The following is a 17,842-nucleotide window of genomic DNA, read 5'->3' on the forward strand; positions in this document are numbered from 1 at the left end:
GCTGGATCCGGGTGCCAGAGACCTCTACTCAAGCATCTCTGGGGAAGCTGAGGGAGTCTGATCACCGTACCCTGACCGGTTCCATTCGAATCCGGCTTGACCTTTAAGACTGGGGGCGGGACCTGTCGCTTCCGCGAGATTTTCGTGGGGTGGGGGCGGGGCTCGTCCCCTCAGCTGCGAACTTCGAGGATGCGGAGGGGAGGGTGCTTATTCAATAGCATCCCCTCCTTTGTAGCCCACTATCTGGCAGGAACATTTAGTGTTCAGAACTATCCCACGGGGGTAGGTATTATTACCCTCCCCCCCCCCCCCAAGATGAAGAAATGGAAGCTCAGAGAAATAACTTTATCAGGGTCATGCGGCTGGTGAGGGATGGAGCTTAAATTACAAAACCTTAACTTTTAACCATTACTCTGTGCCTTCCCTCAGCAAACAGTTGCCATTTCAGTAGCCGTTGTCTAGTTACAAAGTGTTTCTGCAGCCCTTACCTCATTCGATCGTCCTGGTAACCCTGACAAATAGTACTGTCATCTACATTTTACCTAGGAGATTGAGGTCCAGGGAGTGTGATCTATCTGAGGTCACATATCTAGGAAGTGCTAGAACCAGGACTCTTTCCCAGGTCTTCTCTAAGTTTGGTGCCTTTTTTCCTTTCGCCGCACTCTACTGCATTTTCCAGAATCTTGGAGAGCTTTATAGTTCGAAAGAATGAAAACCTGAACTGACCCTTCATTTTGCAGTTGGCGAAACACAATCTAGGTAGGAGAAGTGGTTTGGTACAAGTCACATGTCACTGGAGAGCTGCCACAAATGCTTTTTGTAATACAGGTGGTTATGAATCTAAAGAGGATTGTTGGCAGGGAGTGATGAGATAGGAATATTGGGATCTGTACCTTCTAGCTCTTAGGCAAAAGTTCTTTCTCTACCTGTTAAAGTGTGTCATCCTCCTTTGGTTACATCAGGGACATGATTCTATACTGTAGTCATGATGCTGTGAATAGTCAGATACTATGTAGTCAGTTGCTGCAAATACCTGTGTGTGGCACTGAATTTAGAGAGCATACCCTACTATCTCTATGTGAAAAATCTGGGAGACTAAGAGATGATCGAAGCACTGTTGGGAAGTAGAGCCCAGGACCTTCAATCTGAGGCTTAGAGTCCAGATCTTGCACCGTAATTGTGACCTTGGGCAAGGACTTAATCTTTCTGGACTTTCATTCATGTATGTATTCATCACTCATATTCAGTGTCTTCTGTATTCAGGGGCTGTGCTATGCTGGAGGTACAGCAGTGAACAAGAGAACCAGAGATCAGTCTTTGTGGTGGTTATAGTCTCAGGGAGGGATGTAGGCAGTGATCAAATAACTACACAGATATTAGCTGATACTGTTTAAGTGCTATGAAAAAAGTATAGGGTGTTGATGAAAGTGGGCTACAGGACATTTGACCGAGTTGGACTGGAGGAGACAGCCAAGAAAGGCATCCTCTGAGAAAGTGATGCTTAAGCTGAAATCTGAAAGAAAAATGAGAGGTAGTTCATTAAAGAGGTGGGGGAAGATCATTCCAAGCAGATTCAACTTCAGCATTATGTTTGAAGACCCAGGAGCAGGAGGAATATTCAAGGAAATGAAAAATCATTTTGCTTATTTGTAAAATGTGGGTGGTAATTATGAATTTGGTTATCAGATAATACATGTGAAAGTACTTTATATACAATGAGGACCCACATCCGTGTTTATAAAAATGTACATATTATAAGCTAATATACAGCTGGATTGTGAGAAGTTGCTGGGACAATAGATAAGCTAGGCCTTTGTGTCCCTCATCTAGTTCTTTACAAAATTAAAATGCACCTTCTATAGAAAACACAAAGTCAAGTTTTGAGAACCTTAACTTTGGAAAAATAGTATGTGCCTCAAATAGATTTAAAATATACTCCCAACAGTTTCAATAATAACGTCAATAATTGCTGAGTGTTTCATATATGTAATAGTATACAGTACACTGGATAAGAGCACAGACTCTGGAGCTAGATTGCCTGAAATCTAATCTTGGGCAAGTTATCTGTGCCTTTGTTTCTTCATCCATAGAATGGGTATACTAATAGTCCTTTTTTCATAGTGATATCATGAGGCTCAAATGAGTTAATGTATGCAATACAGCGTTTAGAATAGTTTCTGGCACATAGTTGTAACTCTGTAAATGTTAGCAATTGTTTCATTATTATTGTTACAATTATCTTTTTGAAGGCTCAGTAATATCACGGCAGTAAAAATGGGGTGGAAACTGTAGCTCAGAGAGGCTAAATGATCTATGCAAGGTCACACAGCTCCTAAGTGTGGGATTCCATTTCAAGACTGTGTCCAAAGCCCAAATACTTTCTCACATTTTTTTCTGAGTTTAGGTTAATTTTGTCGGATAATACCTGGGCTCCTGTGACAGTTCCTTTCCTTGACTAACTCTTCTGTGCTGAACTGTTAATATGCATGTCCTTAAGGTAAAGGCCCCAAGGGACTGCCTTTATTGAACCTCTACTTTGAAATTTCCTGACTTCTGTGCAATTAAAATCTACGCCTAAAACATTTCAGCAATGTGGTTTATTTATAGAGTTGTCTTCCGGTTCACATGTACTGGGTCTGCTTTTGGGTGCTGCGCTTTCTGTCAAAGGTTGTTTATTTCTAACCCATTTTGATTTCCTGTTGCTTTGTGGATTGGTATTATGACCTGCAACAGGAACACCAGGAAACCTGTCTTAAATGGAGCAGCCAGATTGAAACCCTGTAGATTAAAAAAAACAACAACAACAAAACACATTATTATACAGCCATATTTGGATATAAGTGTGGGTAAGGCATTGGCTATATTAGAAAAACCTAGATATAGAAACCTCACTTAGAGCCAAATTTTGTGAACAGTTTTGGCAAAATAAGGCAGAGCTAATAGTTCCGTGCCCTTGGACAACGATGGTCTCTTTGAGCATCAGTTTCTACATCTGTAAAATGGAGATTATTATACTTTCTCTGTGGCATTATTGGGAGGATTAGACATGGTAAAGCAAGCAGCCCAGGCCTGACTTCAATTAATAGTAGCTATTGAAAATAATTAAAGAAGAGGAAAGATACTTTTTAAAATCTAGATTTGCTTTTACTGATTTCATGCAGTCAATCACTGACATCTAGCATCCCTTGCTATTAAAAATTCCAGCAGGAGAGAAAAAAAAAAAAACTCCATCAGGAGAAATTATTTGCCTTTGATTTACTCGCTTTTCTTTTAAGAAATAATAATAATGGTAGCTAGCATTTATTAAGTAGGTACTATATCCCGGGCACTGTGCTAGGTGTTTTACATGCATTTACTATCTCATTTTAAGATCAGGATTATTTTTCTCATTTTGCAGATGAAGAAAGTGATGCCCAGATAGGTGCAGTGAATTGCCCAAAGTTGGAATTTACATCCAGATCTGACTGACTAGACTATCTTATACATTGGTAAAGACACGCGGGATTCTTTGTTGTGTCTGACCGTTGTGTAGAAGTCTTTTTGAAAGGAAAGGTGATAGCTGTCAACAGATAATCTTTTGGGGGCTCCTGCTATTAGCTGGGCACTGTGCCAATTATCTTACCTGCATAAACTCATTTATTCTTCCCGAGCCTAAGAAATAACTATAATTATCCCCATTTCACAGCTGAGGAAATGAAGGTGCAGAGATGTTCAGGGGCATTTAGTCAGTGGTGGAGCTGGGATTAGATTCCCAGTCTTCCTGGCTGCAAAGTGCATGCTTTTATTCAGTTCTGCTGCATTAACATTTAAGGATGGGATTTTTTTTTTTTTTCTCTAATGAGGTATAGGACTGATTTTCAAAGATAGTAACTTCCAGGTATTTGATGCTAATTGCTCTTGGTTTTAACTGAGTGATAGCCAGATTCCTGGCAGAAGCTGGCTATAGACTCCCGCATCTTTTCATGGTCAGAGACCTTAGAAGTATAATGTATAACTTGTGTTAACACAGAGGAGGGTGGCATTTTCCAGAGCTTTAGTTCTGTAACATGGAAGACCTCAAACCTCAACCGTGCTTCAGACTCACATTAAAGTAAAGTGCATTCTAATTGGTAATCAGCGCATAAGGAACCAAAGAAAATTTTAATTAAATGCTGTCGTGTGAATTTTCCAGTCATTTTATGCCTGTTGAAATGAGTTTTTTAAATTTAGTTTAAAGTCCTCTTCCAGTGCTCTGCCCTCCCTTTTTAGAGTATAACTTTATCAAGATTTTTTTGCCTTTTCTCATGTAAGGGTTTAATTAGCATCATTAAAGATTTCAGCTGCTGCACATTTACTTAACTCTGTGTTTCCTGTGTACTATAAGGGGCATTTGGTACAGTGGAAAGAGCCTGGCGATTTGGAGTCCTACAGACTGTGGGCAAGTTACTTAAATCTCTGTGAGCTTCAGTATCTTTCTGTAATATGGGGCTAATCATATTTCCTTGTATGGCTGTTGGGAGGAGGTAATATATTTAAATTGCCTGGCACATAGCTTAGTTTGCAGTTGTTGCTTGATAACTGGTACAAATTATTTTCTGAAGTTGTAATACTATCTGTTTTCCCTTTTTTTTCTTTTCTTTTTTTTTTTTTTTGGTCTTAGTCTTTATAGTGAATGTTCACAAGGATTGTCTTCCGGCATGGCCTTGGGATTAAGATGCTTCCGCTTGGTCCACCCTGTCTTTTGTAACTCCTTTGCAGCCTTGACCAGACCTGTTTCAGAAGTGACGCTGAAGACAGTGAGTGGCAGACAAAGTGACCATGGACAATACATGGCCTCACCAGCTGTACCAATCCGTTATTTCGCTACCAAGAAAGCCAAAGGTAGAGCTATATGACCTCTTTGCCCTTTTCTTGCATTTAGCCCTTGAACTATTGTAGCTGGAAGGGATCTCAGAGATGTACTGAATTTCTCCCCTTGAGGAAGAACGTGGAGATGGTGTCTCAGATAGTTCAGTTGATCAGCTTAAATACCACAGTGACAGAGACAGTGTTAGAACCAAGGGTCTCTTTGCTCATTACCGTGTGGCCTTCTATGTTACCATTGCTCAGAATATACCTCATTTCCTTCTTTTAGTTTTAGTTTTGGAATTAGAGATGTAAGTGCCAAGCCAACCAGAATATCTGTGGCAGAGATCAACATATTTTCTCCTTATAACAAGCAAGACCTCTGTTGGAAGTGAAATTAAAACCAGAAGTTTGTTGGGTGAGGAGGTATTAGAGCCATGGATTTAGATGGATGATCTTAATGGTTTGTGTCATCCAAGAATGAGACTTTGATATGCCGCAGGTCTCAGCTTAAATGTCGCTTCCTCAGGGAAGTCCTCTCTGACCCCTTAGACTGGGTCAGGTCCCTTGTTACGTGCACTCTTGTGCACTGTTATTTTACCTTTGACGTCCTTAGCACAGCACCCGTTAATTAATCAATTAATTGTGAGATTAATTATTGTTTGTTCTGTGTCTTCTATGCTGGACCCTATGAGAATAGGGTCCGTGCCTTATTTAGTACCTAACAGGTCCTGACACATAGTATGTATCAAAAAATGTTGTTGAATGAATAAGGAGTGCAGAAAGCACTCCTCAGCACACCTCAAAGCACACGTGCTATTTGCAGGGGTGGGTCAGGGAGTCCATTCCCAAGGATGGTGTTGGAAACGTGCTGCTGAATATTTTTTCCGCTGACTTTCCTTTTATGGTTTCATATGAACCCTCCCTTTGCTATTAATAGGAAAATTAACAAATTGCTGAAAGAGCATTAATAGTTAGAAGATTTATATTGTTACTAGTGATAATGGTAACGACTTTTCATCTGTGTGTTGCACTGATTTTTTTTAAATTTCACAAATTCACGTATTTAATAATTTGACCTTTATAGTTATCTACTGAAAGAATTATTATTATCTAGTGAAGACATTTTTATAATTATCTGGTGAAGCCCAAATCTCACCATTTGCAAACGAGGAGATCGAGGTACCTATGTAAGATGTTTGTCCATGGTCACATCTAGATAGTGGCAGAACTGGGAATGGGGGGAGCCTCCTGATGCACGCATTAGCTATAGCGTGTAAGCAGCTTTTCATATTTACTTGGCTGCTCAGTTTTTAGCTCTTCTGATTGCCTCTTTAAAAAGTCGGTTGTTTCACTTTTTCTTTGAAATTTGTTGGATTCCTTCTGTATTAGGAATGAGAGTCGTTTGTTGATTGTGCTGTAGTTGTCTGCTTTGCCTTTTACTTAATCGTATCTTTTGTTGACCATAAGTTTTAATGTGGTCCTATTTTTTTCGTCCTTTCCTTTATCATTTGTACTTTTTGTGTCTTCTGTAACAAATCCTTACCTACCTAGAGTCATATTCTTCTGTATTTTCTTCTAAATATTTTAAAGTTTTTTACTTTTCGTGGGTTTTGAGTCCATATGGAATTTATTTTTGAAGGTGTTGTGAGGCTGGGAATCTAGTTTTAAGTTTCTTTTTTGAAATGGGTCATATGTTGTGTCAACATCACTTATTGATTAGCCCCTTCTTTACTCCCAGATTTGTAATGCCTCCTCTGTCGCATGTCAAGTTTTTTGTTGATTTTAGTTGATTTTGTTGAATTACTTATCTCTTCCTGTTCTAAATTTCTTGCTACCTGAATCACTGTCGTAAAGCCTTGAACCTAGTGGTAAAAATCTTTCCCCTTACTATACATACACACTTTTCTGGCCTTTCACTCCTGTATGTGAAATTTATAATCATATTGTTAGTTTTTCTCCATAAAGATTTTATACATTTCTTTGATCAGCTTTATTTCTGGGTATTGTCGTTTTGGTCACATACATATTTTTTATTAAATAAATTTTGGGGTTATAACATATATGCAGAATAGTACATACATTCATTGTAAGTGGTTACAGTTCAGAGAATTCTCACAAAGTGAACACAGCCTTGTAACCGTCACCCACGTCAAGATATAGAACATCACTCGTACTCTGGAAGCTTCCTGCCCGTCCCTTTCGGTTGTCACCCTTTAAAAGATAACCCATTTTGGGACTTTAGCACTATAGATTAGGTTTTCCCTTTTTGAGCTCACTGTAGCTTCTTTTGTGCCTGGCTTCCTGCGGTAACAATCTGTTTGTGAGATTTGTCTATGTTGTTGCATGTAGTAGTTGTCTGTGCGTTTTTATTTATGGTATCCTAGTGAATGCTTATGCCACAACTTGTGTATGCTTGTCCAGTTGATGGACATTTGGGCTGCTTCCAGTTTTGAACTGGAAGTAAATAATGCTACTGTGAATGTGCATGTACATGGATTTTGGTGCCCATATATATATATATACCTTCCTGTTGGTGTACATATACCAAGAGGTGGGATGGTCGAGTCTTCCGAGGATGTGTATGTTCCCTTTCAGTACATACAGTTTTCCAGAAGAGTTGTGCCAGTTTACACTCCTACCAAAAAGTTTTAGCTTTCTCTTTGTTCCACGTACTCACGAGTGCTCAGTACACTGTCTTTTTATTTCTAGCCATTCTGATGGGTGTGTGGTTTTATCTCATTGTGGTTTTAATTTGTCATTTCTTGATGGGTGATGATGGCGAGCACCTTTACATTTGTTTTTTGGCTCTTTGTATATCCTCTTTCCAGTCTTTTGCCCGTTAAAAAAAAGTCAATTGGTAGGAGTTTCAGTATATTCTAAAGATAAGACTTATGTCATATGTACGTATTGCTGATGTGCTTTCCATTTCAGTCTTTTAGTGGTGTTTTGTTTCAAGTTTTTATTTAAATTCGAGTTAGTTAACATAGTGTAATGTTGGTGTCAGGAGTAGAATTCAGTGATTCATCACTTACATTTAATTGTGTCTTTTGATGAACAGAAGTTCTTAATTTTCAGGTAGTCAATTTATTAATCTTTTCCTTTATGGATAATGCTTTTTTTTTTTTTTTTTTTTCAGTTTAAGAAAAATGACCCTACCTTAAGGTCATGAGTGGATCTATTGTGTTATTTTATGGAAGATTTGTTTTTTTAAATTCATATCTTTTTTAAAGATCATTCGTGCTGTTTGGTTGCTGGTGAATAGGAACACTTTTGGTTATTATACACTCATGTGATATCTTGCAACTTTGAACTCTTTTATTAGATCTATTATTTGTATATTCTTTTGAATTTTCCAGGTAATTGTGATACCCGTAAATGATGGTAGCTCTGTTTTTCCCTTTCTAATCCATATACCCTTTCTTCCTCCCTCCCTTCTCTCTTTCTAACTGCATTGGCTAGGAACTCTAATATAATTTGAATAAACGTGACTGATGATAGTAGGCATCCTTGTTATATTTCTGACTTGTTAAGGAACACTTCTCATATGTTAACATCAAGAATTATGTTTGCTTTATTTTTCAGTAGTTTCTCTTTTAAGCAAATATCTTCTGTCCCTATTTTGTTAAGAATTTTTGTTTTGAATGGGTGTTAAGTTTTTATCAAATGCTCTTAGTGCATTTATTGAGACGATCGTCTTTTTTTTTTTTTTTTTTTTTTTTACTTTTTTAATCTATTAATGGGGTGACTCAACATCAGTAGCTTTTTCTGCTGTTAAACCACTTTTGCATTTTTGGTATGAGCCCTGCTTGCTCCTCTTGATATATAATTTGTTTGTACACTGCTTGATACATAATTTGTATGTATGTTGTTGGATTTGGTTTGCTAATATTAATTTAGGATTTTTGAGTCTATACCTTTATGTGAGGTTAGCCTTAATGTAAGTCTCTGATATTGATGGGTATAACTTTCTAGCATTTCCTTGTCTGGTTTTGGTATCAAGACTATATTAGTCTCATGATGTGAGCTGGGAGTTCATCTTTGTCTTTCTGTCTCTCTCTCAGTGGGATGGTCTGTGTAAGACCAGGATTAATCAGTTCCTTACATGATTCTTAGAACATGCCTATGAAATCACCTGAACCTGGTATTGTGTGTGGGCAGGCTTTAAATCATAGATTCAGTTTCTTTAATGATTATGATGCTATTTAGATGTTCTCTTTTTTCTTCAGTTAATTTTAGTAAATTATGTATTTTTAGGAAATTTTTTATTATTTCCACGTTTTCAAAGTTGTTGGCATAGAGTTGTCCATAATAGTCTCTCAAAATTATTAAAATCTCTAATGTTTTGGTAACTGTCTTCTCCTTTTCTTTCTTAATATTAATTGATTTGTCTACTTCCTTTTTTTCCTCAGTTATTCTTGAAAGAAGTTTTTTGGTTTCATAAGCCTTTTAAGAAAGAGATTTTAATTTTGTTGATTTGTCATTTTTGGTTTTATTGATTTCTGCCCTTTATTGTTTATTTTCTCCCCTGTCTTTCTTTTTCTATCCTTTGAACTGGACAGTTCATTAATTTTCAACCTTTGTTCTTTTCCTATAAGTGTATAAAGCTATAAACTTCTATGTAAATATGTCAGGTGGCTCAAAGAAGTTTTAGATATACAGTATTATTATTATTTTAAAACACTTAAAATTTTCATTATGTGTTTTCCATTAGTTCATGACTTATTTTGAAGTGTTTAAAATTTTTCAAACATGTTTTTTGGAGAGTTAGCTTGATCCCACTGTGATCAGAGACTATGTCCTATATGATGAAGTTTCTTTGATATTTATTGAGATTTGTTTTGAGGGATAGAACAAGATCATTTTGTATACAAGTCCAAATATGCTTGAGAAGAATATGTATTCTCTTACTGCTGGATGCAAGATTGTGTATATGACCATTAGATTGAGTTGGTTAATTGTATTGATCAAATTTTCTATTTTTTTTATTTGCTCAATTTATCAGTTATGAAGGAAGGTATTTTGAATGTCTTTGTATGATTGTAGATTCATCAGTTTCTCCTTTTAATTCCATTGATCTTGATGCTACATTATGTGGTGTATTTAAGCTCAGAAGGGGAGTATCTTTCTGGTGAATTGTTTCTATTGTCATTATGAAGTGGCCTTCATTTTTTCTAAAAATGCATTTTGTCTTAAAATCTATTTTTAGATGTTGATATAACTATCAGCCTTCTTTTGTTTAATATTTTCCAGGGTTATTTTTCCATTCATGTACATTAAACTTTCTGTAATCTTATGTTTTTGCAAAACCTCTTATGTGTTGTATATGACTAGATTTAAAAATATCTTACTGAGAATCTGTAACTTTTGTTTTTGAAATAGATGGAGTTTTCTAATGTTTATTTATTTTCAAGAGAGAGAGAGAGAGAAAGCACGTGCAAGGTGGGGAGGAGCAGAGAGAGAAGAGGGAGAGAGAGAATCCCAAGCAGGCTCCACACTCAGTGAGAACCCTGACATGGGAGCTCGATCTCATGACTGTGAGATCGTGACTTGAGCTGAAATTAGGACTTGGATGCTTAACTGACTGAGCCACTCAGGCATCCTGAGAGTCTCAAACTTTTAAGTCAAATTCTTCGTCTGTGTATATTTATTGTGATTACTGAGTATTTGTATATCTACCATTTTATTTTTTACTTTATCATAGTTTTCTTTGTTTTTCTCCTCCTTTCTATTGAATTAGCCAAATTTTTTTTTATTTCTGTTTTCTCATCTCTGCTAATTTGGAAGTTATACATTTTATTTCTTATTGTTTTGGTAGTTACCCTTAATTTCTTTTTTTTTAACTTTTTATAGAAATTGAAAGGCACCGATAGAAAAGTGCAGTTATCATAAGAAACAGCTTGGTCATTTTCACAAACTGAAAACACTTGTGTAATCAGCACCTAGATCAAAAACCAGAAATTCCTAGCATGTCAGAAGTCCCCTTTATGCTCCCTTCTAGTAATTTACCTCCTCCTACTCCTTGTAGGTAACTATATCCTGACTTCTTTTGTTTTTTTTTTAATTTTTTTTAATGTTTATTTTTGAGAGAGAGACAGAGTGTGAGTGGGGGAGGAGCAGAGAGAGAAGGAGACACAGAATCCAAAGCAGGCTCCAGGCTCCGAGCTGTCAGCGCAGAGCCCGACGTGAGGCTCGAACACACAGACTGCCAGATCATGACCTGAGCTGAAATTGGACGCTTACCGACTGAGCGCCCCTGTATTCTGACTTCTAGTGGCAGGATTACGTTTGTCTCTATATTCCTGTATCTGGCTTTTGTGCTGCACACTCTGTATTCTAGCGTCTAGCCTCTTTGCTCAACGTTATGATTGTGAGATTTATTCTGTGTAGTTGTAGATCTTTCTTTCTCATGACTGTATACTATTTCATTCATATTATCTATCCTCATATTGATGGGCATAACTTAATTTTTTTCTTTTTGTTTTGAGAGAGAGAGAGAGAGAGAGAGAGTGTGAGCAGGGGAAGGGCAGAGAGAGAGAGAGGAAGACACAGAATCCGAAGTAGGCTCCAGGCTCTGAGCTGTCAGCACAGAGCCTGACTCGGGGCTCAAACTTAGGAACTATGAGATCATGCCCTGAGCCAAAAATCAGACGCTTAACAGACTGAGCCACCCAGGCTCCCACTTAAAAATTTTAACATACATTCTTAGTTTAGAAAATCTAAAATTGAAGATACTGTCTCCATCATTTCTAGCTCCTGTTGTTGCTCTTGGAAAGTCTGCTGTTACTGTAAATTTGGATCCTTTTTAGATAATTTTTCTTTTATCTTGGGCTCTTTTCAAGATCTCTTTGTCCTTAATTTTCTGCATTCACAGGATGTCTAGGTATGAATTTACTTTTAGTATCCTGTTTGGAACTTGTGTTTCTGAATCTGAAGATTGTCATCTTTCATTAGTTCCAAAAATACTAAGCCATTATTCTGTTAACTTAAGGGCAATAAGGTTTCAAGAACGGTGGTGACACAAGCCAATAAATATTTTTTTAAAAATCACTCTGCTGCTTACTGGTTGGTACTTTGGGGAACACATTTAAATGACTTGTGCTATAGATTTCTCATCTCATCTCATCTCCCTCTACAATGGGAACAGTAATAATATCTGTTCTTCCTACTTCCAAGAGCTGCTTTGATTATCTAATAGAAGAATGTACTTTAAATTGCATTGCAAATTATAATATGCTGTACAAATACCACAGGAGTTAGCTCTCTGTAGATGTTTAATAAAATTTGTTGTGAATGAATCTCAATAAATACTTGAATTGTTAGCAAATAAGTGGATAGTAGTAGTACTTAATATTTTTCTTTTTTTTTTCCCTTGACCCACCTCCCACGAAGAAATGCAGGAATATTTGTATACTTGTGGGAGTGATCTATATACATAGAATGTAAATGAAAAATCACCATGGTGGCTTAGGCATAAAATAGAATTTTATTCAGTTCCCATTGCTGTTGATTTTTCTGAAATATGAGTCATTATTATCACCACTGGTGGTATTTAATGTCTGTAACTACTGTTGTTCCTTTTGTCTCTACCAGCTATCAGATACTTTGCATATCCTTGTCTTAGCATTTGTTTTAAAATGAATTAATGTATTTCCTGTGTCTCCAATTAGATTGTATAGAGACAATCTAATGGAAAGTTTGTAGGTTAAAATTAGGCAGATCTGAGACCAAATCTTGGCTATACTATTTCATGATCTGGTGACATTAGGCAAGTCACTTTACCTTTCTCATCTTCTGTTTATTTTTCTAAAAAATAAGGAATTAATTTATTTATGGAGTGCATGCCATGTGGATAGTGCTGTTATAGGTGTTTGAATTACTTAATTTGTATCATAGCAACCTGGCAATATAGATATTATCCCTGTTTTATAGGGAAGGAACCTGATACTCAGAAGAGCAGAGTAATTGCTCAAAGTCATAAAACTCATATGCGTGATAGCCAGGATTTTCACCTGGGGTGTTTCATTATAAAGCCTGTACCTTCACTAGTACCTCAGAAAATGATTAGCATTTTCTGGGAATCCAGTGGGTAATAAATGTAGGCTATTTTGTAGGACACTGATGATGTACAGTTTTTTAGCACTTGGCATTTTTCCCTGCATTTCGTAGGCACTTCTTCCCTAATTGTTTATTGTCTCTGTTTCTGCTGCTGTTCTTGTATTCACTGATTGTTGACTTTTTAGCCAAAGGGAAAGGACAGTTCCAAACCAGAGTGAATCTTAATGCTGCCTTGGTTGAGGATATAATCAGCTTGGAAGAGGTGGATGAAGAAATGAAGTCTGTGACAGAAGCGCTCAAAGATAATTTCAATAAGACTGTCAATATAAGGACCTCACCAGGTTAGTGACTGAACCAATGTTTTGGAGAAGGGCATAGTGGAAAGATCATGGCTTTGGCAGGGCTGGGTTTCAGTCCTAGCTTTGTTACTTACTAACTGGTGACCATGGGCAGTTAACTTTACTTTTCTGGTCCTCAGTTTCCTTGTCTGATTCCCACCTTATAGCTTTGGAGTGAGTATTAAAGTCAGTGAGGTAATACATGTAACGGTTTGAGCACAGTGCCTGGCTCGTAGTTAATACTACGTTTATTTGTCCATTCAACGATGAACTAAGTATTGTGCTGGTCCACAAGTGGTGAACAAAAGTAGGCATGGTCTTTGCTCTCATGGAATTGCACTCTCAAAAAATGGGATTTTTATTACGATTATACTATATAAGCACTTCTAGGTATTTGGTCTTACAGTAACTGACATCTTTGGTCTGATTTTTCCAATTTGTCCTATTTGGCCATTCTTATCCCTTACTGGGAACCAAGTGGCTGCAGACCTATCCATCTGAGGCATTTCTGTACCTCTGAGCTTGACCAGGAAGATTCCGTTTGGGTTAATAACTTCCTGAAAGTGGCTTTTCTAAGTGGGAAATGTCAGAACTGTCTAAGAGAACTGTTTGCAGATGTGATGGAAGAAGTGAGTTGTCAGCTAATGGTGCAGGCAGGCAGGAAAAATCCAATTGCTGTTAAATTGGCCTTTTGGAAATTGTCATCATCCTAGAGTCAAGCCTGGGACCCCCTCTGAAGGTATCTCTAGGAGCTTGGGCTGCTCCCACTCACATCTTGGCTGGGATAGTTCCTAAGGAAACTAGGAAATACTTCATGAACTTGTTCTTAAGAAAACCAAATGAAAAATATACAGCTCCATTTATAAACACCAGCAGAAACATACTGAGTTTAGAGACGAGATCCTGTGTGAAATCAGAAGACCATTCCGTCATTTGTCAACCTTTGGACTGGGGCATTTCTGCCTTTGCTGACAGTAGAGCGTGCCATTCAATCTCTCCCAACTGTTTATTTTAAACTTGCTTATTATTTTAGGTATGAAACTGATAAAGTGCTTTGTCTCCCCTGTGCTTTCTGGCCTGTTAACATTCTGCAGCCGAAACCAGAGAGCAGTTTGAGAGGAGCTCAGGGAGAAATGTGATACTTAAAATTAGCCAGCAAGCTCCACTCTTGTTGAACTTAAAAAGATGATGGGCCTGGAAAGGGGTTGGGAGTGTAATTTGTTAAATGTTAACCTCTGCGAAAATGAGGGGCAGGAATGAGGCTGAGGGAGATTCTCGCTGGGGACAGATTGAGGGAAAAGGATTTGATGCATTATGTCGATATGGATTTAGGGAATGGGAACCACCACAATTGCATACTGAAAAGCCCGTGTTGCGACTTCTGTGGCAAAGGATCTTATGGCAAATCAGGAAGGCTGAGTTAAGATCCATTTTCAGAAGGCCTCCCGTTGGTATTTCCTCTTTGCCTCCTTCTCTTCAGGGTTATGTTTGTGTAACGTTCTCTCTAGAACTTGGGGCCGTGAAGAGACTGGGTGAAACTGAACTTAGCCAGTCTTTTCTGTGCCATATTCTTCCATATCCTCTTTCACCACTATCTGGGCCAGCAGGCACTTTTCCTTTCACACCTCTGTCTGTCTACCAGTAATTTCTATCTCCAAGGTAGTTGATTGCTTTTTTTAAAAATTATTTTTTTAATATGAAATTTATTGTCAGATTGGTTTCCATACAACACCCAGTGCTCATCCCAACAGGTGCCCTCCTCAATACCCATCACCCACCCCCCCCTCCCACCCCCCACCAACCCTCAGTTTGTTCTCAGTTTTTAAGAGTTTCTTATGGTTTGGCTCCCTCCCTCTCTTAATTTTTTTTTTCCTTCCCCTCCCCCATGGTCTTCTGTTGATTGCTTTTAATAGTTGTCTAAGATACAAATTTATCCATGTATTTGTTCTTGCCCTCTTCCATTCATCCATCCATCTGTACACTGATGTATTCACCAAAACATTATTGAGCACTTATTCCGTGCTGATGAGTAGGTGCTGTAGATACAGAGAGAAAGGACGTTGTTCCCAGCTTCCAAGAGCCCAGAGCCTAATGTGAAGAGATCAACAAGTAAACCAACATGGATAAAACCAGATAGCAAAGCAGAGTGGTGAAGAACATGGCTGTAGAGTTGTCCAGACCTGGGTTTGAATTTAGGCTCCATTATTAAGAACTGTTGTGACCTTGGGCAAGTTACTGTCTGGTCCTCCGTTTCCTCATCTGTAAAATAGTGGAACTATCTCATAGAGTTGTGATAATGAAAGCAAAAGAAATTATAGAGAACATTTAGTATGGTGTCTTGCACATAGGAAATGTTCAGCAAATACTGGTTATCATCATTATAGAAGGGGTCCATGGGGTCCTAGGGAGCTCATAAGGGGGTTTGTTATCCAGCCTAGAAGGTGAGATAAGATTCCTGAGATTGGATGCTATTATAGCTGAGTGTTAAAGAATGAGCTGGAGTTATCTGAGCAGAGAAGGACATTCTCAATAGAAAGAACAATATATGCTCAGAATCCTGAGGCAAGAAAGAGCAGACTGTATTAGAGAAATTGTAAGTAGTTTAGCTTGGTTAAAATACAGGAGAAAGTCAAGAAGTAGTAATAGTTAACATTTACTGGGCACTCGTATATGCCAGTTACAAGTGCTTTCCAGAGACTTTCATAACAACCCGATGAGGTAGGTACAATTTGTATGCCCCATTTACAAGAGATCAGGAAACAGGTGTCTAAAGGTTTAGGGGATCTGCCTAGGGTCACATAATCAGGATGGGACAGAGTTGGTATTTGAACCCAGGTCATTGATCTTTAGAATTGTGGAGATTTTTACCATTATACCTCCTGGACTTTTCCAGATTGAAGCCAGTGTTGTCAACAACCTCCTCTCCTGTGATGACATTGAATCTGGTTGAATACTTCACATCAGATCTTGGGGTCTTAATAAAGTACTGCACTGCATTATTCTTACAACGGTATGCTGGGACAATTCCCAGTTTGCCTAAGAGGACCCCTCCCCCACTTTTTCTTTGTGTCTCAGAATGAGCCATTTATGATTGGCCACCCTGGTTGACGGTAGGGAAGTCCTAGTTCTGACAACGCTTCAGAGCTCTTTCCAGCATGTGACACTGCTGCTCCTGTGACAGCCCCTTGAACAGTCTTGCCACATTGATAAGGGATCACTGAATATTAGTTGAATCTGAATTAGGTAGGGACTTAGATGTGGGGCTGTTAAGGTCTTTCTGAGTTCTAAGACTCTGTGACTTTTCTTTTAGGATCCCTTGATCATATCACTGTGGTAACTGCTGATGGGAAGCTTGCTTTAAACCAGATTGGCCAGATCTCCATGAAGTCTCCACAGCTGATTTTGGTGAATATGGCCAGCTTCCCAGAGGTAAGGTGGCTTTTGCCAAAGGGACCTCTTCATGATCTCTTTTGGAATGGAGGAGGCTGGGTCAAGTCAGGAAGAAGTAGTCCCTCCAGCTTGGGATGGAACAAGAGAGAAGGCACAATAAAGGGAACTTAATGATAAGGAGAAACTCTGTTCTTGTTTCAAAATTCCTTTTTTGTTAAACTCAAACCCCAAAAGGCCAGGCAAGTAATTTGAATACTGAAACTGGCTCCATCTAAGGAACATAATAGTGGCGATACAGTGATTGGCGCTTAGCCAAATGGAAGGGGCTGGGGTAAGCGGGAGAGCCTGCACCCTGTCTGAAGGGAGCAGCCTCTGCCCAGCTCCTGCTGATCATTGCCAGGCAGAAGTTAAACCTGGTAACCAGTGTTATCAGACGCTAAGGTTTTTATTTCTAGAATAAGCCAGTAACTCACATTTTTTTTTTTTAATTTTTTTTTTCAACGTTTATTTATTTTTGGGACAGAGAGAGACAGAGCATGAACAGGGGAGGGGCAGAGAGAGAGGGAGACACAGAATCGGAAACAGGCTCCAGGCTCCGAGCCATCAGCCCAGAGCCTGACGCGGGGCTCGAACTCCCGGACCGCGAGATCGTGACCTGGCTGAAGTCGGACGCTCAACCGACTGCGCCACCCAGGCGCCCCAGTAACTCACATTTTTATATAAGATCTTTCCTAAATGTTGGTAACAAATTCACTTTTTTTTTTTTTTTAAAGACTGTGAGACAAAGTGTATTAATGGGCCAGATTTGGGCTATGGGCCCCCAGTTTGTGACCTTTGCATTAGCATTGGGAGCAGACTTTCAGGAATTCATATTCCTTTCAAACTGGTCCATTGCAGAATTGGACAGAGCACAGAGCCTCCAGGGCTGGAAGGTGGATTGCATTAGATCATCGCAACCTTGAGGCTATGATTTTATGTCTAGTTGAGGAAGACAAATGGGCTTTTCCTTATTGTTCCAGTGGATTGCAAATTGACCTGGACTGGGAGTCCTGGAGAACCTGGGACCCGGTCCCATCTCTACTGTTTGACCTCCATTTTATCATCTGTTAACATGGGGTGGAGGAATCTGAAGTCTCTTCCTGTTCCGATGGTCTCTATCAATACTTCTCTCCCAAAGACCAAAGTGGAACCTGTTGGATTTGACAAACTGGGTTAGAGACATGAGGAGGGAA

General features: G+C 38.6%; 1 protein-coding gene across 12 annotated transcripts in view; it reads left to right on the forward strand.

Annotated features, from left to right (window-relative positions):
* The window catches only part of MRRF (mitochondrial ribosome recycling factor), a 72,168-nt gene that overhangs the window by 226 nt on the left and 54,100 nt on the right, over positions 1–17,842 (forward strand). For 8 of the 12 annotated variants that reach the window (XM_086683925.1, XM_086683924.1, XM_086683926.1 and 5 more), the window contains exons 2-4: positions 4,640–4,860; positions 13,068–13,223; positions 16,531–16,649. In XM_086683925.1, coding sequence (XP_086540051.1) covers positions 4,640–4,860; positions 13,068–13,223; positions 16,531–16,649 — 496 coding nt within the window. Of the gene's footprint in view, positions 1–136; positions 283–373; positions 760–3,397; positions 3,553–4,639; positions 4,861–13,067; positions 13,224–16,530; positions 16,650–17,842 lie in introns of those variants that run through there. The other 4 variants (XM_086683929.1, XM_086683930.1, XM_086683932.1 and 1 more) reach the window with 4 other exon arrangements.

This window comes from Puma concolor, chromosome D4 (genome assembly GCF_028749965.1).
Source record: "Puma concolor isolate L17-30 chromosome D4, mPumCon1.1.hap2, whole genome shotgun sequence".
Classification (NCBI taxonomy): Eukaryota; Metazoa; Chordata; class Mammalia; order Carnivora; family Felidae; genus Puma; species Puma concolor.